At 21.9% G+C, this 25,665-nt stretch overlaps 1 protein-coding gene across 1 annotated transcript in view; it reads right to left on the reverse strand.

Annotated features, from left to right (window-relative positions):
- Window positions 1-14,183, reverse strand: part of LOC122511661 (prolactin-releasing peptide receptor-like) — a 36,794-nt gene extending 22,611 nt beyond the window's left edge. Inside the window, exon 1 of the mRNA XM_043627060.1 lies at window positions 13,254-14,183. Coding sequence (XP_043482995.1) covers window positions 13,254-14,183 — 930 coding nt within the window. The remainder of the gene's footprint in view (window positions 1-13,253) is intronic.
- Between the last annotated feature and the right edge of the window lie 11,482 nt (window positions 14,184-25,665).

Genomic DNA, 25,665 nt, shown 5'->3' on the forward strand with positions numbered 1-25,665 from the left:
ATATTAGAATTTTTAACAGAAATTTAATTATTTTCAAATATTTTAGTACAATTGTTCGAACGAAATCAATTATTTTAAATACAATTTTAATGAAATTTTTTTGAAATAATTTAATTATTCTTTTAGATGTTAATAAAATTTTTTGAAAGAATTCAATTATTTACATAAATAATTCTTTGAAAGAATTCAATTATTTCGATAAATAACAAAAATATTCCTGAAAATTCAAGTATTTTGAGGCATTTAAATAAAATTTTTTTCAAAATTCAATTATTTTCATAAATAACAATATTCATAACAAGAATTCAATTATTTTTAATTATAATAAATTTTTTCTTGGAAATTCAATTATTTTAAATATTCTAATAAAATCGTTCACAAGAATTCAATTATTTTTATAAATAATAAAATGCTTTTTAGGAATTCAATTATTTTCAAAAAAAAATTAATAAAATACCCCGAAGACATTCAATTATTCTGAAAAATTTTAATAGAATTCTTTGAAAATTTAATTATTTTTAAAAACTTTTTGCAATTTAATAATTTTCAATATCTACTATTTTCATAAAATTTCCAAACAGAATTCAATTATTTAAAAATTTTTTTGTAAAAATCTTTATAAGAATTCAATTTTTTTCATGAAATTCTTCGCAAGAATTAAATTTTTTCGCAACTTTTGAAGAATTTTAATTGAAAATTTTGAAAATAATTAAATTATCAAAAATATTAATAAAAAATCTTTAAATGTAAAATTTGAAAATGAAAATTAATGAAAATTAGCTTCTAATTTTTTAAAATTCAATATTTTCAATATTTTCAATTACATATTTCTGAAAATTCAAATACACACAAAAAATAATATTTTAGAATTATTTTTAACATTTTAGAGAAAAAAATTATGTTAAATATTTTTAATTTAAATTCATAACAAAATTAATTAGTATTTTTAAATTATACAAAAATTCTTATAAGAAATTCAATTATTTTCGAAAAATTACATTAAAATATTTTTAAGTTTTTTGTATTTAAATAATTGAATTCTAGAAGAACTTTTGAAAAATTATTTAAAATAATTGGTTTAGAAATGAAGTTTTGTTGAAAATTGTAGAAATTAATTGAATTTACGTAGGGTTATAATTAGAATTTTTAGAAATAATTAAAATTTATAAATTTTACTCATTATCCATAAACTTTCATATTTTTCTGTAAAAAGAATTTTGTCAGGGAAAATAATTTTAACTTCAATAAATTGACAGGGAAATGTCAGGGAAATTGATAAACTGAAATGTGACCATCTTGAATATATAATAAGTTCGATAAAAAAATAATAATTTTTTTTTTCGATTCAATAAAAATTATTACGTTTAATTCAATTGTAAAATATGTTTAATTCAAATATATTTTTTTGACTGGCTATTTATTTTTGGATTAAAAAGAAAATTTTACTTCAAAACAACAGTATGAACCCACTGAAAAAAAATTAATTCACATCATTATAGAAAAGAAATCTTTAAAAATTGGACAAATACTAAGAACACTGATAGAAACTGGAACATCCACTGTATAATTATATCATAAAGATTTAATCAAAATTTCAAATTTTATATTGCTTTGATTAATTCATAAACTTCCTCTGCTCTAAAAAAAACCATTAACAATATAGAATGAGGAATATAAAAGAATGTTAAATATATATAGATATAGAAGATAAATACAAAAAAAGTGATAAATGATAGGTAAAAAATCAGATACAAAATTCACGAGATATCACGTTGATGAATTAACATGACACTATCAAGATATTTACTCTCGTTTGCAGTACTCTCAATGGACCAACATAACGCTTAACAATCGATCCAAAGCCGTTCCGTTACTGCTCTGTGAAACGATTTTTTTTTGTCTACAATGACTGACAGCATAAAATGCTCCATTATATAATTCTACTAACGTGAAAAGCAAGTGGGAATTTCATTTCCATTTAAAAATATACGGATCTTGAATTAAATTCATCAAAATTTCGTATATTTAATTAAAAAATAATTTCAATTGTATTATTATTATTATTATTATTACTACTACTACTACCGTATAATTATCATTTCTCAGCATTAGAGGGATTTCGATATTTGATTTCAAATTTTGAAATGATATATCTGATAATAATAATTATTATTTTTATTATTATTATTATTATTATTATTATTATTTTTATTATTTTTATTATTGTTGTTGTTTATAAAAATAATCTTAAAAGTATAATTGTTTAAAGCACAACATCTGCAACAGAAAGTTGCTTTACAATACTTTTAATTCAGTGAACCACAAGCATTGTAATCTTTTGAAAGAGGAACAAACGTTTCCCTTGTGGAAATGTAATTCTTGCAAAAGAGATACACGAGATTTTTTATATTTTCTTCTCTTTTCTTGTTTTTAAATAAAACATTTGACTTGTTCTTTTGAGAACTCGTAAAGTTTGTTATTTTTTATTTCTTTAAACTTGTACAGGTTTGCCACAGGTCAGGGAATTCAGGGTAAAGTCAGGGAAATGTCAGAGAATTTTATCAAAAGTATTGGAAAAATATTAAATTTCTAGAATTCATAAGAAAATTCTGAATTTTGTTGTCCAGCAGCCTTTAAAAATATTGAAAAGATCTAATTTAATTTTCAATTATTTTTATTTTTATTTTAAATATTTATTTTTAAAAAATGGCGATGTTCCGAATAATTTTAATATTTAAAATAAAAAATAAATGTATTTGCAAACATTTTTTTTTATTGGTATCTTATTATTTTTAGAGTGAATTAAAATATTCTTTTGAGTCAGAAAAAAAGTCAAAAGTTATATTCTGTTTGGAAATGAGGGGAAAAGTTTAAGGAAAAATAAAATGAAATTTTTGTGGCAACCCTAAGATATAAATATAGTAACTTGAAGATCAATGAAAACAGATGAAAAGGAGGAATAATTTTATTTACTGAATCCTGGTATATAGGAGTATTGTTGAATAATTTACATCTCTTTATAGAGGATGACAAGAGGGTTTTAAAATTTAACTTCGATGACGCTACATGTGAGTGTTATAGAGTCGAAAACTTGTAGAAACTGCTTGAATTTCGAGGAGTGAATAAATCAGTCTCTTGTGAAGAGACTTGGATACCTTATATATACAGTCTAACTCCCACTAAGAATTAAATGATAGTTTACAATTGCATTCATACGGTTAATTCGTTTAAGTTGGTTTGGAGCTAGTTCTATAAGTTTCTATATACAACTTTACGCGAGATTATTTATTATTCATTCTAGACATATTGATGATATACACCTGAAGAAATGTTTTATTCAAACCAAAAAACATAAAATTTGTAATTTCAAATTTTCTAAAAAAATAATTCAATATTTTTGGAAACCATAAATTATAAATAAAAAATGTTTAAATTTATTTGTTTGGCCTAATCGCTAAGCCAATTAGGCCCAACAAATGAATTTAGACATTTAGGCTTCGCACTCATCTACTAAAACCTACTATATTTACTACTTTTTTTACGTTATGCTACTATTTGGGTACTTTTTTTAGACTTCAGCCACTAAAAGCTACTATTTCTGTTTTTTTTTAGAATTGAAAAACTGTTCTCAAAAATGATCATCAAATTCTTTAAAACGATTCAATTATTTTCAAAAAATATTTGAAATTCAATAATTTTCAATTTCAATACATCTCTAGTATTTTCATTAAATTTTGCAAAATAATTCAATTATTTAAAAAAGAAAATAATAAAATTCATCCACAATTCAATTATTTTCATAAATAATAAAATTTTCACAGGAATTCAATTATTTTAGAATAGAATTTACAAAAAAATTTCGAAAAATCAATTATTAAATCAAATTTATTTATACAATTCTTCACAATAATTCAATTACTTATACTAATAATAACATTTTTCATGGAAAATTAATTTTTTAAAACATTTTTTCATAAAATTGTAAGCAAGAATTCAATTATTTTTAAAAATAAAATTTTTTACAGAAATTCAATTCTTTTTAAACATTTTAATAAAATTTTTCACAAATAATTCAATTATTTTCATAAATAATAAAATTTCCACAGGAATTCAATTATTTCAGAATATCTTTTTTTTAAAAAATTTCTAAAAAGAAATTTAAGAAAATTTTTATACAATACTTCACAATAATTCAAATACTTTCACTAATAATAACATTTTTTATGGAAATTCAATTTTTAAAAAAAATTATTGATAAAATTCTAACCAAGAGTTCAAGTATTTTCATAAATAATAAAACTCATCGAAGTATTTCAATTATTTTATTATTACTATTTTAGATTATTAATTAATCGAAAAATTCAATTATTTTTACAAATAAAGTTTTCCACAAGAATTCAATTATTTGAAATAAAATTTTCATAATATAATTTATTATATTTCGAAAAAATTAATCATTTAAAACAATGTTTATAAAATTTTTCTGAAGAATTCAATTATTTTCAAAAATAACAAAATTTTTCACAGAAATTCAATTCTTTTTAAACGTTTTAATAAAATTTTTCGCAATAATTCAATTGTTTTCATAAATAATAAATTCTTTTGAGTAATTTAATTATTTTTAAAAATTCTAATAAAATTCTTTGCAACAATTCATTTATTTTCATGAAAAATAAAATTCATTGCAGGATTTCAATTATTTTGAATACAATTTTACAGGAATTGTTGAAAAAACGTAATTATTCTTAAAAAATTAATTTCAATTCTTCGAAAAAATCAATTTTTAAAAAAATGTTTTTTTTAAATTCATTGTAAGAATTCAATTATTTACAAAAATATTCGAATTTTCATAGAAATTCAATTATTTTAAAATATTTTAATAAACTTGTTTGAAAGAAATCAATTATTTTAAATACAATTTTAATTAAATTTTTTTGAAATAATTCAATTATTTTTTAAGATTTTAATAAAATTCTTCCCATGAATTCAATTATTTACATAAATAATTTTTTGAAAGAATTCAATTATGTCGATAAATAACAAAATTATTCTCGAAAATTCAATTATTTTGAGGCATTTTAATAAAATCCTTTGAAAAATTTAATTGTTTTCAAAAATAACAATATTCATCACAAGAATTTAATTATTTCTAAAAGTAACAAATTTCTTCTTGGAAATTCAATTATTTTTAAAAATTCTAATAAAATCGCTCGCAAGAATTCAATTATTATTTTCATAAATAATAAAATGCTTTTTAGGAATTCAATTATTTTCAAAAAAATTTAATAAAATATTACACAGGCATTCAATTATTGTCAAAAATTTTAATAGAATTCTTTGTAACATTTAATTATTTTTAAAAACTTTTCGCAATGTAATAATTTTCAATATCTACTATTTTCATAAAATTTCCAAACAGAATTCAATCATTTAAAAAAATTTTTGTAAAAATGTTCGTAAGAATTCAATTTTTTTTATGAATAATAAAAATTTCTTAGGAATTTAATTATTTAAATTAGAATTTGCATAAAATTAGTCGAAAGAATAATCAATTATTTAAAAATTTTTATAAAATTCTTCACAATAATTAAATTATTTTTATATATATTTAAATTCTTTCATGAATAATAAAATTCGTTGCAGGTCAATTTAATTTATAAGCAGGATAAGAAAGAAGTAATTATTTTTATGAAAATTAGGAAAAAGTCAGGAAAATAAAATATAGAATGGAATATTTGTCAGTTTTGTGAAGTGTCTTAAACGAGTTTTTTTTTGGTCGTCAAATTTAATTTTTCGATAGTTACTATTTTACTACTTTTTTTAGTTTGAAAGCTACTTTTTGCTAGTTTTTTAAAATTAATTATCGAGTGCGAAGTCTGGATGTTTAAATTTATTTATCAAAAATAAATGATTATTTTAAAGAATTTTATTTTTGTAAAATTGCAAAATTTAAAAAACATAAAAGAAATAAGACCGCAAGGAATGATTTCGTTTGATAAGATTAAAAGACGAGTCTATATACACAGACGATGTTCTTTTTTTCGCTGAAAAAAAATTGCGGGCATTGGATTTTATTTGACGAAAAAAGCGCATAGGCGGGTTGAATTAAAGCGATGAAAACTTGTCTTTTCTATTATACATATAAATTGCACAGTTCTCAATATTCCCAGCGTTTAAAATTTTATACGGGATGGTCATTCGTTTTTGTCAAATATACAATGGGAATTGAATTCCTCTCAACCAGAGCGATTCATGTTACAACTTCACAATGAAGAATGAAAAACGAGGCAGCCTGATATATACAAACTAGACAGATGCCAACTGGGTCAGACATTACTTTAAGTAAATTTGTTTCTGAAAATGCACCACAGATGTTATCAATAATTTAGAACATCCGTGGTTTCAATCATTACTCGTCAATAATATTTTGCAGTTCATCTCAAGAATTTATATGATAAAAGTATACGAACAACAGGCTTTGCACTCGTCTACAGCTGAAACGTACTTTTTACTAACTTTTTTTTTAGATTTGTGACACTAAAAGCTATTTTCTTTTTTTGGGGGGGAATTTTCACGACTTTAAATCCGCTATTAGGTTGATATAAAAATTTTATTCTCAAATTTTAATAAAACTCTTGTAAATAATTTAATTATTTTCGTACAAATAATGAAATTCTTTGACGTATTTCAATTATTTTTAATTACTACTATTTTCATAAAAATTTTCAAAATCAATTATTTAAAATTTTTTTATTAAATTCTTTGTAAGAATTCAATTCTTTTCATAAATGAACTAAAATTTTCATAGAAATTCAATTATTTAAAACTTAAAAGACAAATTTCAAAAAAGAATTTCGAAAGAAATTAGTTATTTAAATTATTGTTCTTCATAGTTATTTAAATTATTTTAAGTAACATTCTTTGAAAGAAATTAATTATTTAAAATATAATTTTCAAAAAAAAAATTTTGAAAAGAATAAATTAAAATTTTTTGAAAGTAATTAATTATATTTTTATTAAATTCCTCCATAAAAATATGATTTTTTCATAAATAATAAAATTCATAACAGAAATTCAATATATTTTCAAAATTTTTAATAAAAAATGTTTTGAAAAATCTCATCAATTATTAATTATCAACAAAAAATTTTTTTTCAAAGTTTTAAGAAAATTCTTCGCTAGAATTCAATTATTCTCATTACAATTGTAATTAACTTCCTCGAAAGAATTCAATTATTTTCAGAAATAATAAAATTCCTTCACATGAATTCAATTATTTTCAGAAATAATAAAATTCTGCTCAAGAATTCAATTATTTTCACAAATAATAAAATTGCTTGCAGAAATTTAATTATTTTTGAAAATAAAAAAATTCTTTGCTGAAATTTAATTATTTTCACAAATATTAAAATTCCTTGCAGAAATTTAATTATTTTTACAAATAAAAAAATTCCTTTCAGAAATTTAATTATTTTCAAAAAGTTTAATTAAATTTTTTTCAAGAATACAATTATTATTGTCACAAATATTATTTTCATAAATAATTAAATTCTTCAAAGAAATTCAAATATTTTTGCATAAATAATAAAATTTGGCAAATTCAATTATTTTTAATACAATTTGAATAAAATTTCTTGAAAAATATAAGTAATACAAATTTAAATAAATTTTTTTGAAGAGTGTCAATTATTTTTAGTGCAATTGTAAGGAAATTATTCTGAAGAATTTTATATTTTTTAAAAATTATAATAAATTTTTTGTGGAAATAGTATAAATTTTTAGAAATACTTAAATTTTTAATGATTTTTAAATTGAATTCTTCGAAAATTTTAATTGTTGTAGAACTGTAATAATATTTAAATAATTAAAATTTCGAAAAGGTTTTGGATTAAAATTGTTTAAAATTTTAATTCCTGTGAAAAAGTAAATAAGAATAAGTATTTAAATATTTATTTAACAAAAATTATTCACGTTTTGAATATAATTTAATTTTGGAATTATTATAAAAAATTAGTCTTTTGAAAAATAATAATTAAAATTTTTTGAAAATTAATTAATTCCCAGTAAAAATTAATTAAATTTTTAATTAATTATAAATTTTGTAAAAATTTAATTGAAATAAATTTATATAATTTTATCTTAAAGAATATTATTTTTAAATATCGTATTTTTGAAGTCTAATTATTTGGAAAAGAATTGAATTAAAAAAATAAAATTGAAGTTATTTCCAATACAAAAAAGTAAATATTTTTTATGGAATCCAGGAAAAAGTCAGAGAAATACAAAATTAGATTTTTTTTATTTTTGTGAATCGACTAAAACGAGTTTTTTTAGTTATCAAATTTAATTTTTTAAAAGCTCCTTTTTTTAGCTCCTTTTTCTTTTTAGTCTTGAAGCTACTTTTTGCTACGTTTTTAAAATTAATTATCAAGTGTGAACTCTGAAACGAGAATTCTCCAAAAAGGAAAGATGGAAAAATTTTTTGTTTTTAGAAAATCGATAATGATTTCTATCATAAGTTTTTGTGAAAATAGAAAAAAAAATTTCATTTAAACCAGTACAATTTATTCGATTTAAATAAAAAAATATATAATATCTATATGTCACATAAGAATCTACTACTAAATTATTTATTTGTTTTATACATAAAACTTTTACTCGACACAAATAAAATTTTTATTTAAACAGCATAAAAATTTTATTTTATTCAGATGAAATTTATTTGTAACAAATAAAAAGTTTAGTTGACTCTGACCTTTTTTCTACATGTAATTTGCTGCAACTCGATATTGAAAAAAACCAAGAATTGAATTAGCGGAAAATAATCCTAATTCCCTTAATAATCTCCACTATAACAGAGTGGATCTCAGGTGAATTGATAAAAAAAGGTGATAATAAAGTGAAGATAAAGTTTTCTTTTTATTTTTATTTTACACTTTTATGTGCTTCTGTGGAGAGGAAAAATTAGTTCATTTTATAACGTCGATATCATGATCATGTCAAGCATCAGGCAGATAATGTGATAATTGGTTGCTACTAATTGTCGATTACCGACATAAGCTATACCAAAATGCACAATTTCGTTTTACTATTATAATGTAGGTTAATTGCTTATAATACTTTTTTTTTTGAATATAAATTTTTTTTTATAAATCTAAATTGTGAATGTATATATATAGATAAATGAATAAATGCGAGTTTCGAGAAGTTTATTCAGTTCAATTTACAATGAGGCTAAAAACCTAATGAAGAGAAAAGAGGAAAATAAAGGGGATTATTTTTTCGAATTAAATCATTTTAAAGGGATGGAAAAAAGAGATTTCGCTGTAAAAGAATAAAATTTATTTTCAGTCCACTTTTGTCTACAAACATTTATATATTAGAACCGAATATTTTTGATTGAATGTAAGCTTTCAAATTAAGATTTTAAATACTAAAAGTTGTTTGTTGACAATTTTCTAAAAATAAATAATTTCTAATAATCTTCTTTTTTATTATCATTTCGGTTTCAAAATTAGTTATTCACAAAAAAAGTCTGAACTTTTTTTTGTGAATAATTAATTTTTTTGATAGAGGTCCAAAATTATTCTGCAACAAAAATTTGATTTGCAGTAGAAATAAATAAATTTTGTTCGATTTGAATGATTAGAATTTCATATAGAGTCATTTAATGTTCCTAAAGTTCCGAACGAAATTTATTCAAATTTTAATAATAATGGGTCATGTATTGAAAAATAATTTATCTTATTGCTTTTGATGTGTAAAATTTTTTATTAAAAAATAGTTTACAAAGTTTCAAAATATTTAATTTATCTTGTTGCTTTTGATGAGTAATTTTTTGAAAATATTTATAATGAAAAAATGTTCATCTGAACGTTGGAAAATTTTTTTAACATTATTTATAGAACCTAATTTTTGTTGTACATAAATGACTGTAGAAATTATTTTGATGTGAATTTTCACAACATCTTATATCAATTTAAAAGCTTTTTATCAAGAAATATGGACCTTTACCAAAAGTGGTTTTTAGAGTGTTACACAGTAAGAATTATGACTGCTAGTTCAAAGTAAAATTGCTCTTTTAAGCTTTAAAAGGCGCAGTTTGAATTAAAAATTTAAATAGGTACATAGTGTATATAAAAATTAAATACTGAATAAATATTTTCTTTTAAGAAATTAATTTTGTTAAGAAAATATCAATTTTCTTAACGAAAAATTGTAAATCATCCTAAATTAAAAAAATAATTAAAAAATTAAATTAGCAATACATTTCAGCGTAAAATGGTAAACTTAACAAATAAAGTATTCTTATAATAGGATCATTGATTAAATAAAATCTCTGCGAGAAATAAGCATTTCTCTTCAATCATAACTGTTAATGCTGCTGGGGGAAGAAATGAAAAATGAAATTTTTATTGATTGTTAAGAGCTCTTTGCTCACGTAATAATCGCATACGTACGTATATATATATATATCTATATAATATGCATATGAGAGAACGTTTTATTTTTCTATATATAAAAAAGAAAAAAAAATTAGTCCCGTGCCACACGATATACTTAATTTTATCTCGATTGCTTATTCAGGAGTTTTACTTTGTAGCATTTATTTTAAAATCTGATCTTTTTGAATTAAAGAAGAAACTATAAATCACGTTTCTAATGTTTCGGACGTTCAGACGAACGATAATTTTTTTTTTAAATTAAATGATTCACAAGTTTTGAACGCTGAAATGTAGGAAAATTCTTGACGAACTAAATATTTTTGATATAAAATTAAAATAAAAAAATAAATAAAATAAAAATTAAATCAAAAAATACTATTTTGAAAAATCAAAATCAAGTATTTAGAATTTTTTAAATTTATTTAAATTAAAAAAAAATTCATTTATTAGAGCGTTTAAAACATTAGCAGGGTTGTCACAAAAATTTGATTTTTTATTCACCCGACTTTAACTTCTCCGAAATTATATTTAAGATTTCAACTTAATAATTTTTTGTAATTTTTAATAATTTTTAAAAAATGAATTATTTAAACAAAACTAGAAATTTCATCTAAAATAATTCTGAAATCCATTTGTTTAGCGTTTCAATGTCACGTAATTACAATTATTCGAAAAAATTTTCAATTAAACATATTAAAAAATGCGATTAAATACAAAATAATTTCAATGGAAAGTTTTCAAAAACTAGCTTTTTCAAAATTTTCAATTAAAATTATTTAAAATTTAAATTTTTCTGAAATTTTAACTGGAAGCCTTACTTTAATATATTTTTTTAAAATAGAAATTAGATTATTTATGAAATTTGTAAACTCCACTCTTGTAAAATTCAATTATTTTTGGAATTTTTAATTAAAATTATTTGAAATTTAAATTTTCTACAAAGTTAAAACTGAAATCTTTTAAAATTCAATAATTTATTAAAATTATTTTAGACGCAACTCTCTTAAAATTCAATTATTTTTTGAATTTTTATTTAAAATTATTCAGCAAATAATTTATAAATAGTAATTTTATGAAGTTCTTTACGATTTGAATTATTAAAAATAAATTCAATTTCATATTCTGTAAAATTCGATTATTGTCAGAGATAAAAAAATTTAAGTATTAAAACTTGTGTGAACGAATTTTATGTTTATAAAAAGGAAACAAAAAATAATTCAAGAAGAATTAAATCTTGTTAATTATTTCAAAGATTATACTGGAGACAAAATTATAGAATTGTTCTTATGAATTCTAAAAATTTAATACTTTTTCAATATTTTTTATAAAATTCTCTGCTTTTTCCTGATTTTCCTGATTAATTTTACTTTTCCTGCTCTCTACATATGAATCAGTTAAAAATAACTAATTTAGAAGCAAAAAGTCAGTCACTAATTTAAATTGTAATATTTCTATTTTCTACTGATCGTTTAGTTAAAAATAACTTATTGTCAGTTAAAAATAATTGATATTTCTGTAGAATTTTTTAAACTGATTCTATTAGTTAATTTTAACTAATTTTTCAGTCATTTTTTCATTGGCAATCGGTTATTTTTAACTGATTCAGAATGAAAAATAAGTCACTGATTGTTTGTTAAAACTATGATTTTTAACTGATTCAAATTCAGAGATAGTAGACGTTTCACAAGTTTTGAACGTTCAAATGAACGAAACACTTTTTATTAAAAATATTTTCATCAATTACTGATTATTGTAATGAAATTTAAAAACTTAAATATTGTATATGGAGAAACTTTATAATTAATTTTATTCATAGTGACACAAAATATTTTAATAAAAATTTAATTTGAAGATGAAAAAAATAAATTTCGTTCATTTGAACGTTCAGAACTTTATGATCATGATAGTAGAATTTTACTGAATGCCAGTAATTTTTTTTAAATTAATGATCAAGTTGTCGACATTTAATAAAATAGATTCACTGATTGTTAGTGGATTCTGTCAGTAAAATTTTACTGATTTTTTTTAATGATTTGGTAGAAGAGTTTTCATTATACCACACGGAGAGAGAATATAATATTAAATTTTGTAAAAGAATTTTACAATTTAGGGAAAAATGCTGACAAAGCGAAATTTTGATACAAAAAATACCGAACCTTATTAAAACTTATGTCAATTTTAGTATAATTATATCAAATAGCATGAATATTAATTAAATTTTTTTAAATATAATTATACGGAAATTTTCACAAAAGTTTTTAAATTTTAGAATCACGCAGTTTTTCTAAGGATATCAAATTGAGACACTTTTGATTCGCAACACCTTTGATTCCTTTTTTGTGAAAATAATTTTATTACAAAAAAATTAATTAATTTAATTTAATTAACAAAAAATAATTCTACTTTTTTGTCAAAAGGTTGCTTCGCTACATTTTTGATTCCTTTTTTGTCTCAATTTGATATCCTTAGAAAACTGATTTTTTGTCTTAAAATTTCGCTTTGTTGCACTTTTTTCCCAATTTGTAAAATACTTTTCCCTGATCTTTGTCAACTCAGATAAATTTCATGGACATTAATCCAACATGTAACTAAAAATACTATTGAAAATTAAAGAGTAGAAGAATTTTCATTATTTATTTATTGTACAAGTAAAAAGTAAAGAAAAGAAGTAGAAAAAAGAAGAAGAGAATAGAAAAGAGCAGAAGAGAAAAGAAAAGAAAAGTATAGAAGAGAAGAGAAGAGAAGAGAAAAGAAAAGAAAAGAAAAGAAAAAAAGAGAATAATGAAGTAGAAAAATGTTTCCTCGAACCTGTTTGAATTCTTTCCGGAAGTTTTCATTAAGCCAAGCGTAAAGAAAGGGATTGTAACATGTTGAACTCATGGCTACACTGTGCGCAACAAAAAAGCAAAACTTGAAAGGTGGCCAGTCATTGGCATTCGAATAAAAGTCCTCTATAACATTAATAAGATTTAAAGGAAGCCAAGATATTCCAAATATGGCGACCATTGCAATAAGCATTCTATTAGTCCTCCTCTTTCTCTCTCTATCAGCCTCCTCCCTTCGCGCACTACACCCTGGTCTCATTCTAATTCTCGAATTAAGTTTAAGCGACACGAATATATAGCACACAGTTATTACGCAAAATGGCACAACAAATTGTAAAACAGTTGTAATTGAGCTAAATACTCGTCTAAAATGTTCATTCGGCCAAATTTCCTCACACAAATTTTCACTTCTATCCATTTTTCTATATAAACCATATGGCAATGTTAAACCCAGTGCAATAAACCATATACCAACAATAATCATTTGGCAGACTTCAATTTTCATTCTCGGACGAAATGGATAAAGAATGACGAGAAATCGATCAATTGCAATGCTGGTGAGGGTAAAGGTACTTATATAGACGCTGACTCCTTGTGCATAGGGTACCAGACGGCATAGTGTCGCCCCAAATACCCATTCTCCCAGGAATGTGTAGAGTGGTGTGAATGGTACCGCCAGTACGCACAGTAGTATATCGCTGAGTGCCAAATTTGTTATGAGAAAATTTGTCACCGTGTGCATTTGTTTATTTCTTATGACCACGAAACACACTAGGGCATTGCCACAAATACCGAGGAAGAATATCGATCCGTAGAAAATGTAGAAGGTTATTTGCACTTGAATTTTTGATGTGATCTCTTCGGTTTCATTGTAGCTGGAATTGAAGTAGTTTTCGGCTTCTGAATAAGTCATGATTTTGAGGTACTTTTGGAGTTAGTTGAGGGGGTCGAAGATGTGTGCACGAGGAACATTGTGAGTCATGATGGTGAGGGGCTTTTGTTTTGGAACCCAAAGGCACTTTGTTGGGTTTGGTGAAAAATCTTTGGGGGGGTTTTTTGGTGGAGCGAAGTCTACTGACCTAGAGGTTCTGAGTAATGTTCGAAGTAGTCTGCTGAGTGGTCTTCTGGATAGAGTTCTGACTAGTTTTCTTAGTCTTCTGACTAGACTTCTAACTTGTCTTCTGACTAGTCCTCTAAGTAGTCTTCTGATTAGACTTCTAAGTAGTCTTTTGATTAGACTTCTGAGTCTTCTGACTAGTCTTCTAACTATTCTTCTAAATAATCCACTAGGTGGTCTTCTAAATAGTCCTCTAAGTAGTCTTCTAACTAGTCTTCTTACTAGTCTTCTAAATAGTCCTCTAAGTAGTGTTTCTAACTAGTCTTCTTACTAGTCTTCTTAATAGTCCCCTAAGTAGTCTTCTGAATAGTATTCTTAGTCTTCTGACTAGTCTTCTAATTAGTCCTCTAAGTAGTCCTCTAGGTTGTCCACCAACTAAACTGAGAAATTAGCGGAAGTAGGTGTTAGTTTTTTTTGTTACAAAAAAACTAGTTTGTCCTTCAACCGAAGTTAGAAATTAGTGGAAGTGGAGGTTAGTCTTTTTTTATCCAGTGGAAAAGTGTTCGTCACTTGAATTTGCAATCCGTGCGTATTTGAAAAGCGTTGTAAAGTTAAGATCCGTAAACCATCGATCCCGCCTGGACACCTGTTGAAAAGTCGAGCTCTTTCCTATACGCTGTGAGCTTAACAGATGTCTCTATTTTTACAGTATTTTTATTTCTCCTCAATTTGAATTTGCAAAAAAAAGGATTACTTCCTAATTAGTGGCACCATTCTCAAGCCTATTTTTCAAAAATCAAAGCACTATTTTTTCCCTAATTTTATTCCTTGCTATCAATCAAAGTTTCTTTTATCAGATTACTTTCAACTTCTCTCGACTTTTAGCAAAATTAAAAATTTGCAAACATCTAACAGTATTATTGTATCGATCAACAATCAACAGTTTATTATTTTAATGTTCTTTGATTATTATTTTCTTTTCTGATTTAATTTCTTTATGATTTAATTTTGATTCGAAGGGAAAAATTTTCGGATTTCTCGAAGATGTTTCTTGCTTTTCTCGTTTTCCGGAGAAAGGTTCGCCTCGCGCTGGATAGCAGACCGCGACTGAGGACTTCGGAAGTTTAACAGAAAATAAGAGAGTGAAAGAGTCGGTAACTCGCGCAGGCGTCGGCATTGTCTCTACAACGAATAGAGCCAACACTACTACTGCCATGAGTAAAACATCAATTCTGTCGATTCTCTCTCGCTCTCTCCCCCTTCGATAAGAGAGCTTTTCTCTTTGCTTGATATCTATTTAATAGATCCCTGGGATAAAGCTCTAAGTGGAATTGAAGGCAATAAGAGATTTTTGAAAATGAGAGATCAACTCTGATGAAGCTATCAAAGCAGAAAAAAGAAGCAGAGGGGGAGGTGACAAAATCACCACAAGAGAAGGCAAAAATAAATATATATATACATATATATGTATAAGGGAAAATTAATTATTTACTTTATATATACAACTTTGTGTCTAAATTGATATTTATAGCGATTGACGAGAAAATAAAAGTGGATTAGAGAAAAAGGTATAATATTCAATGAAAATTTATTCTCGTAACAATTAAATGGGTAGCTAAGTAATTGTCTTTTAGCGTTCTCTCTCTCTCTCTCTCCCTTTCTCTCTCTCATAGTAATTTTAATTCTATATCCTTGGAATTAGAAATTATTTCGATATAAAGAGATTTTTCTGCACTTTGATCAATTTTTAAAACTGGGATTTATTTTTAAAAAGCGGAATGTAATAGCGTACAACGAGTTTGATTTTTCGTATCATTTTTATTAAAACTTTATTTACTTTTGTATAATTACTTTCGTAATTGAACCGATAGGAAGCCGAGACTATTTAACTGGTTTTGAAACACTTTTTATTTCTCAAAAAAAAGTTACTAAATAATCTGAATTGATTTTTTTTTTCATTAACAAAAATTATTTTTTTTAAAGTTTTGAACTTTTAAATGAAAGGAAATCGTTTTCTGTAATTAAATATTTTTCAAAATATTCACGATACTAAACTAAAAAATGTAATTAGAATTAAACATTAATTTAGTTAATTAATTTTTTAATAGAATAATTTTTGTAGAAATAAAACAGACTAAATAATTATTTCAAAACATTACAAATAAAATACTTAAAAAAAATCAACTATTTTTAATAGAATTTTAGAGAATTTCAATTATTTCAAAGAATGTTAAATAAAATTTTTAAAAAGTTCAATTATCTTTAATAAAATTTTTGAAAATTTCGATTATTTCATTACAGATTGAATTTGATTTGATTTGATTGATTGAAATTGAATTTTTAAAGAATTTTAATTCAATAATTAGTATAAGTATTAGAGTTTTACAAAGAGTCACAATTAAATACATTCACATGTAATTTAATTACAATAATAATAATAATAATAATAATAATAATTGAATTTTTTTAAGAATTACAATTCATTTCATAAATTATAATAATTGAATTTTACAAACATATTTTACAAGTGTGTTTGTTATTGTTAGAAAATTGAATGTTTTCAAACATGTAATTGAATATTTTTCAATTAATAGAATTTTTCAATAATTCTGTTAAAAATAATTGAATTTTGTAAGAATTTTGTTTAAATAATTGGAATTATTTTAAATTCCATTAACAATAATTAAACATATAAAATACTTGAAAAAAAAACTCAATTATTTCTAACAGAATTGAAAAAAATTAATTATTTAAAAAAATTGTTAGTAAAATTCTTAAAGAATTCAATTATGTTTAATAGAATTTTAGAAAAATCCAATTATTTTGAAAATTTTTAATTAATTACTTTTAAAAATAGGATTGGAATATTTTAAAAACCTTTCTTTCAGAATTTCAAATAGAACTTTTTAAAGCTTCAATTTTTTAGAAAAGTTTTAAATTTAAATCTTTTTAAAATCAAACAGTTTAAAATTTAATTCTAACTGTTTAAATTTCATTAGTTTAATTAGTTTAGTTAAAAATTAATACATTTTTTGTAATTCAAGTATATGAAAACTGCATTAAAATTTTTAAAATTCAAGGTTTTTAACAATATTTCCGGATAGTAAAAATAAGAAATTTGTGTAGTAATTCTAGAAATTTAGTATTTTTCCAGCACTTTTGATAAATTTGCCTGACCAATTTTATTTCTTGTTTTGAATGTTCAAATGAAGGAAATTTTTTGCCAATATAAATATTTTTAAAATTTACTGACTGTTTATGAAAAGCAAAAACAGAATTATCAACATTTCGAATCTTTATAATTTATTCCTTTAATACGGGACACAATATTATTACAAGAAAATTTAAATTTCAAGAAGAAATTTGAATAAATTTTGTTTGGAAATTTAGAGATAAAACATTTTTCCTTCTTTAACTATTTTTCTGAATTTAATAAAAAAAAAAATGGAAAATAATGTTTGTAAAATATTTTTATCTAGTTCAGAATTGATTTTTTAAATAGGGAAAGTTTTTTTTAAATAAAATTAATAATCTATATTAATAGGGTAGAGTGGGGTAAAAAAGCCACATTTTTACTTTTGATGCTGTAAAATCTGTATTTAAAATTTTTTTCTCAAATTTCCAATTGTTATTGAAAGTTTAGTTATTAAGCTTGAAAATTCTTGACGGAAATATTTTTTATCTCATGAAAGGACTAAGTTATAAGAGTTTTACGAAAGCACTGCAAGTGGCTTTTTTGCACCACCTGGTGGGGTGAAAAAGCCACCCTACGATTTTAGCAAAACACGTTATCAATTTAGGTATTTTTATATTTTTCCTTTATTTATATGACAAATAGTCTTATTTGAAAAATATTTTAATAATTATGAAAGAGTTTTTAGCAAGGAAAATTGAAAATTATATTAAATTTACCTGTTTTCGATTTGCACTGCCAATTTTTCGTACCTTTTTTAGAAGTTCTCTTTAAGTTTTACCACAGATAACATATTTCGTTGCAACCGTTTATTCATTGTTTATTTTTTAAATGCACTTTGAACTACTTTTTCGTCGTGTTTAATTTATTTTATTAAATAAACACGAGAAATTTTGTAAAATAAGAAGGTTAGTTTAAATAGAAAACAAGTGAATTTCACAAAATATTCAATGGATTTTTTGCCCTGGCTTTTTTACACCCAAGACCAGTTATTAAAAAAAGCAAAAATAAATTGTCAATTCAGTTCAATTTCTAAAAATTAACATTGTATACGTTTTCGGTATACTTTTCTCCTTATGTACAAACATTTACTTTTACTATTCGTTCACTTAATCAGATTGTAATATGTTTGAAAAGTTCACCAAAATGTTTTCAAAAAAGCAACAAAAAATTAAAATTACAATAAAAACAATATTAATCTAGGTACAACATTCAAATTAGATTCAAAAGTTGCGTATTACCTAATAGTATTTATATTCTAAACAGCTGATAAATCGGCTTAATAGTTTTTAAATAAAACTCAAATGGCTTTTTTACACCATGGCTTTTTTACCCCACTCTACCCTATTAATTAAAGGTAATAAAATTTTTAGTAAAGTACAAACTAACTAAGGTAGAATCTGATCAACAGTCGAATCAAAAGTTCGTCCAATATCATAATTATTCCTGTTTCGAAATGAAACAATTAATTCAATTTTAAGTTACTTTTAGTTTAAGGGTAAAGAATTTAATTTTTAACATTTCCAACAATTAAAAGTTACATTTATTTATAGAAATTACAATTTGAAAAATGTTTCCAACTAACGAAATTGTAGTTTTTATTTAACGCAACTTTTAGTCTGTTCGAAATGATGAAAATTTAATTCTTTACCTTTCTAATAAAACGAATTTAAAATTGGGCTATTTTCATTGAAAACACGAAATAATATGAAATTGGACTAATTTTTCTCTGGATTGTTTTTCATGTCTCTAAAGTTTTTGACGTTCAAATGAGTGAAAATATTTTTTTCCTCTCAATTTTTTTTCTATATTTATATTTATAACAAAAAATTATTTCATGAATAAGTAAATGATTAATTTTAATTATTTCTTCTTTTTGTATAGTAATTTAGAAAAATAATTAAGAAAAATTTTTTTCAAATTATTTTTTGTATGTAGATAAATAATATATTGTCGTTCATGTGAACGTTAAAAACTTTAGGATCTAGTTTTCCGAAAAATTATGCAAATGGGTACTTTAAAAAATAGTTGAAAAAAAATATAAATAGCGCGGTACAAGTCATAAACATAAAATTTCCTAATAATGAATTCTTTCCCTAAGTTTGCATTTACACCCCGACTACACCTTACGAACTAATATAGCGAATAAGAATGCAAGGAATTTTGCACTTAAGGGTTCTTCTCACCACTCAAACACTTGATTGCGTCCCAAATTCTATTTATACGTATATCCCCGCATTAAGATGCAATTTTTAACTAAAGGGAAAATTTTTCCTAAAGAGTCAATAATTACATTTAATATCAAAATTAATAAACAGATAGTTTTCCCACAACAATTAAAATTTAAAAAAAAAATTTTTTAAACATTTTTTTCTTAACAATTTGCCACAAAAATTTAATTTTGTTTTTCCCTGATTTCCAGACAAAATTTTAATTTTTTCCCTGACTCTAAAAAATTATTAGATACTCAAAAATGTTCTGTTACATTTATTTACGAATTTCTTTAATTGGAAAATTATTCGAAAACATTAATATCTTTATTTTTAAATAAATATTTAATCGTTATTATTTTTCCGTAGGAATTAAAATTCTTCAAAAATTTTAAATTCAAAAACTTATAAGAATATTATTATAAAACATGAAAATATCGATCACTCCGAGTCTTCGACTCGGAATGATCGATTTCTTCATGTTTTATAAATAATTATTCACGAATAATAAATTCGATATTTTATATTATAAGAATATTATTACTGTAAATTCTTTAAAACTATTTTAATTATTTCAATTTAATTATTTTTTCTCGAATTTTTAACTAAAATTCTGTTTTAAATCAATTATTTTTAATAATTTTTAAAAAAGTTCTTTGAAAATTTTCAAATTCATTTGTTTACAATTTAATTTTATGAAATGTTGATTATTCAGAAATTTTTTAATCAAATGCTATATTAGAAGATACTTGAAAGACTTCAAATAATTTCAAAAAAAAAATCAATTAAACTTTTTCAAAAGAATTAATTCTACAGAATTGTTAGTTAAAAGTATGAAAAGTTCAAATTTTCGAAGATTCTGATTTGAACCCTTTTCAAAATTCAATTATTTCTAAACATTCAAGCTATAATGCTTTTAATATTCAATTATTATCTAAAATTTTAAACAAAAGTCATTTTTAAATCAATTTTTATTATAGAAAATTTTCAGAGAATTTAATTAATTAAATACAAAAATAAACACTTTATTGAATAATTGAATGATTTTTAAAAATGAATTCTCGTAAAAAATTATTATCAACAAATTTTTAAATAATTGAATCCTTGTAAAAAAATTTAATATTTTTGAAAATAATTAAATTATTTTGAAGAAATTAATAAAAAATTTGTAAATAATTAAAATTTTGACGAAAATTTCTTGTAATTTTTTAACAGATTTAAGATAATAATTTGAAACCTTTTTTTTGAATTTGAAATTCAATTATTTCTAAAATTTTTCGTTTTAATGCTTTTACCTTTCAATTATTAACAATAATTTTAACTGAAATTCATTTTTCAATCAATTTTTATTCGAAAATTCTACGAGAATTCAATTATTTAAATTGAATTACAAAATTAATTTTACAAAAATAATAAAAATTAGAGGATTTCAAAAATATTTTATTGAATAATTGAATGTTTCTTAAAATTGAATTCCTTTGACGAATTTTCATAACATTTTTAATTAACAATTTAATAAAAAAAATTAAATAAATATAAAAATATATATTATTATATAATATATATATATATATATATATATATATATATATATATATTATATTATATTATTATTATATATATTATTATTTATATTATATTATTATATATATTATTTTATTTAATTTATTTTTTTTTTTTTTTATTTTTTTTTAACATTTTTTTTTTTCATAACATTTTTTTTTATTTTTAAGAATAATTCCATTTTCGAGGAATTTGATTAAAATTGTATTAAAAATAATATTGAAATTCTGCGATGAGTTTTTTAATTTATGAAAATAATTGAATTTATAAAAAGAATTTTATTATTTTTTTAAAATAATTGAATCCTTGTAAAAAAATTTAATATTCATGAAAATAATTGAATTCTTTTGAAAAATTTTATTAAAATAGTAGATACTTATTAAAAATCATTATGAAAATTACGAATTGAAGATAATTTTTGAAAGTAATTGAAATTTTCCTACGAATTTTATTAACATTTTGGAAAATAATTGAATTTTGGAGAAGAATTTCATTATTTCTTAAAATAATTGAAATTTTGACGAGAATTTCTTTTAATTTTTGAACATATTTAAGATATTAATAAATTTGAAACCTTTTTTTGAATTTGAAATTTAATTATTTCTAAAAATTTGCGCTTTAATACTTTTAATTTTCAATTATTAACAATAATTTTAACTGAGATTCATTTTTAAATCAATTTTTATTAGAAAATACTACGAGAGTTCAATTATTTAAATTGAATTACAAAATTAATTTAAAAAAGAATAATAAAAATTAGAGGATTTAAAAAATATTTTATTGAATATTTCTTAAAATTGAATTCTTTCGACGAATTTTCATAACATTTTTAAGAATAATTCCATTTTTCGAAAAATTTGATTGAAACTGTATTAAAAATAATTGAAATTCTGTGATGAGTTTTATTATTTATAAAAATAGTTGAATTCCTAAAAAGAATTTTATTATCTTTGAAAATAATTGAATCTCTGTAAAAAATATTACTTTTTAAAATAATTGAATTGTTGTCAAGAATTTAATCAAAATTTTTGAAAATAATTGAAATTCAGAGTTCAATTTTATCATTTCTAGAGATAGTTGAAATTGTGCCAAGAATTTTATTAAAATTTTTTAACATAATTGAATTTCTGCAAAGAATTTTATTACTTTTGAAAATAATTGAATTTCTGCAATAATTTCTAACTTTTCCAAAATTCAATTTTTTTATCTAAAATTCTTTTACAAATCTATTAATTTTAATAATTTTTGAAAAAGTTCTTTGAGAATTTTCAAATTCATTTGTTTTCAATTCAATTTTACAAAATATAACGAAATTTCGATTATTCGGGAATTCTTCAATTATTTTTGAAATATTTGAGAAAAATTATTTATTAAATAATTCATAAGTAATAGTTTTATGATAGTTCTTCAAGAATTAAGTTATTTAAAAAGAAATTCTTGTCAAAAAGAGAAAAAATTGAAGCTTTTTTAGAATTTATGGTAATTTTATAGTTTATGAGGCAAACAAAAAGACTCCAAAATTCAGAATTTTCCTATGAATTCTAAAAATATAATTTTTTCCAGTACTTTTAATAAAAATCCCTGACTTTTCTGACCTGTGGCAACTCTAATTTAACTTAAAGAAGAAAAAATTTCTTTTAATATCAAATTAATAAATAGAAAATTTTCCCCGCCTACGATTCAGAAATTTTTTATTCACAGAATTTTTTACCCACCATCTCTTTTTTAATTCAAACGCGCACTTTATCCCAAGATCACGTAGAAACTATCGGGAAAATCTTTACTTACAGCGGCTATAATCTAAGGTCTAACTTTTAGTATGAAAAGGTATATTTTTGATTAAAAAGAAAACTATATTTATAAAATACAGTAATTTATTAAGGGAAACAATTTTTCACTATGTATGTATACAATCTTTCATACTTGGAATAATAAAAATGTTAATTGAAAGCTTCTATATAATAGAATTTATTTACAATTTGTTTTTAACGATACTATTCAACATTTTACACCTAAAGTATAATATATATATATTTTTTTTTTATGTATATGACATACAATAATTCATCTCTGGAAAGCAAATGAACAGCATAAAAAATTAATTCTCTACTTAATAACGAAATAAAATATTATTAAAATTGAATAATTATTTATCATCACTCGTTCTAATAAATAACAGTCACTCTACGATAGAAAACAGTGGTTTTTGTGTACTCTTTGTGTAAGGCGTGTATAGTGTTTACAGTGTTTATCACTACATGCTAAAGACTGGACAAATTCATCTCGATCGTGATCAAAGATGTTTTTTTTATAAGCTGTTTTCTTTACTAATTAAATCGCTATTGTGTCACGTTATATTTCGAGTTTTTTTCAGACACTAAAAAATCTTCGTGTCAAACAAATTTTCTCATGTTTTTCAAAAAAAAAAAAACATTTCTCGTGTTATTTGAAAAAAAACGAGTGTATTTGATCATTTCTTGTTATAATTAGATCTTTCGATTGATGAGATCTGCTCTCGTTTCCACTTTATATTCCTTGAAGCGACGCAAGGCAGACCAATGTAAATATTAAGACTAAGTTTTTTCACACTTTATACCGCGTATAAATGTGCATTCAAGTGCAAGAAATTTTCACATTCATTTGTACTATACAATCAAAATATCGTAGATGTAGCTGCGGAGTCACTTTTAAATGTAATATATTGAATTTGATTAAAAGCTCGACGCTTTTTCGAAAAGAAAAATTAAATCTTTAGTGTCAGTGACAAAAAACAAAAAAGAAAGAAATTTTTTTTTGACTTTTCTTAACATTATTAATAAGTACAATATTAATTTTGACGAAAAGTCGAAATTGGGTGGGAGAAAAAAAATTGTAATTAAATTGCCTCTATAATTTGTAATCTAAATAATTTTTTATATACACGTTTTTAGAAGGACAAAATTTAAAAATCCATCTTTTTAGAAAATTCAGTTCATTGCTTTTGATGATCCTAAAATTCCGAATGTTCAAATATTTCTTTTGTGTTTAATTTTTATTATAATTAATTTTGTAATAAATAATTGACAAAAATTGCAAGAATTAATCATAAAGAGTTTCTAAATATAAAATGTAAATTTTTAATTTTTCAAATGTTTCGAAAATATTTTATTCGTTTCATATCCTTAGAGGACGATATTTATTTATTTCTCCTTCTAATTTTTATTATTTAAATAATTTTTAAATTTTTATTACAATAATTTTGCGTCACTAGCAAAAAAATTTACTTTTCAAGTTTCTAAATTCAAAATTCAAGTTTTAAACTTTGCAATCAGTGATATTTCGAAAATAATTCGTTTTGTTTATCTTCAAAATTCGTAGATTTTAAAATCCATATGTAATTTTGTAGAAAACATGTTTTTTTATCCACAGAAAAAAATTGCCGAATGAAAAATTAATTTTTACTATTTTCGAAATTTTGTTTAGAAAAATAAATGAATTCCTTCGAAGAATTTTCTTTAAACTTGGAAAAATTGTAATCAAAATAATTTAATTCTCGCGAAGAATTTTATTATGTATGCAAATAATTGAGTTCTTGGGAGGAATTTTATTAAAATTTTTGAAAATAATTGAATTTTTTGAAAATAATTTTAATTTGAAAATTGAAAGTAATTGAATTTTATAAAGAATTGCTTTCAATATTTTTATATTATCGTGTTTGTCAATAATTGTAATTAAACATTTGATTAATTATTGAATTTTTATAATTTTTAGAAAATAATAAAATTTTTCTCAGAATTTAATTACGATTTTTTTTCAACAATTGAATATTCATTCAAAGAATTTTATTAAAATATTATAAATAATAGAATTCTTTCAAGACATTTCTTTAATTTTTTTTTAATATAATCGATTTTGTTAATAAATTTAATTAGTAATTTTTATTATGAAATTTTTTAAAAATTATAAATAAAAAATTAAATTCTTTTGAAGAATTTTTTTAAGTTCTTTGAAGATAAAGCATTTTTTAAAATAATTTTAATTGAAAATTTGAAAAAGAATTGAATTTTATGAAGAATTTAATTCAACTTTTTAAAATATTTGTGTTTGACAATTATTTTTATTAGAATTTTGATTATTGAATTTTATTTAAATTTGGATAAATAATTGAATTCTTCTCACAATTTTTTTTACAATTTTTTAAAAATATTTGAATTCCTGAAAAGAATTTAATTATTTACGAAAAAAATGTAATTCTTGAGAAGAATTTTACTACCTATAACAATAGTTGAATTCGTGATTATTACAAATTTTGAAAAATTATTAAATTCCTAAGAAGATTTTAATTATTTATAAAAAATATGAAATTCTTGCGAATAATTTTACTATTTATAAA

Source organism: Leptopilina heterotoma, unplaced genomic scaffold (genome assembly GCF_015476425.1).
Source record: "Leptopilina heterotoma isolate Lh14 unplaced genomic scaffold, ASM1547642v1 Lhet_89, whole genome shotgun sequence".
NCBI lineage: Eukaryota > Metazoa > Arthropoda > Insecta > Hymenoptera > Figitidae > Leptopilina > Leptopilina heterotoma.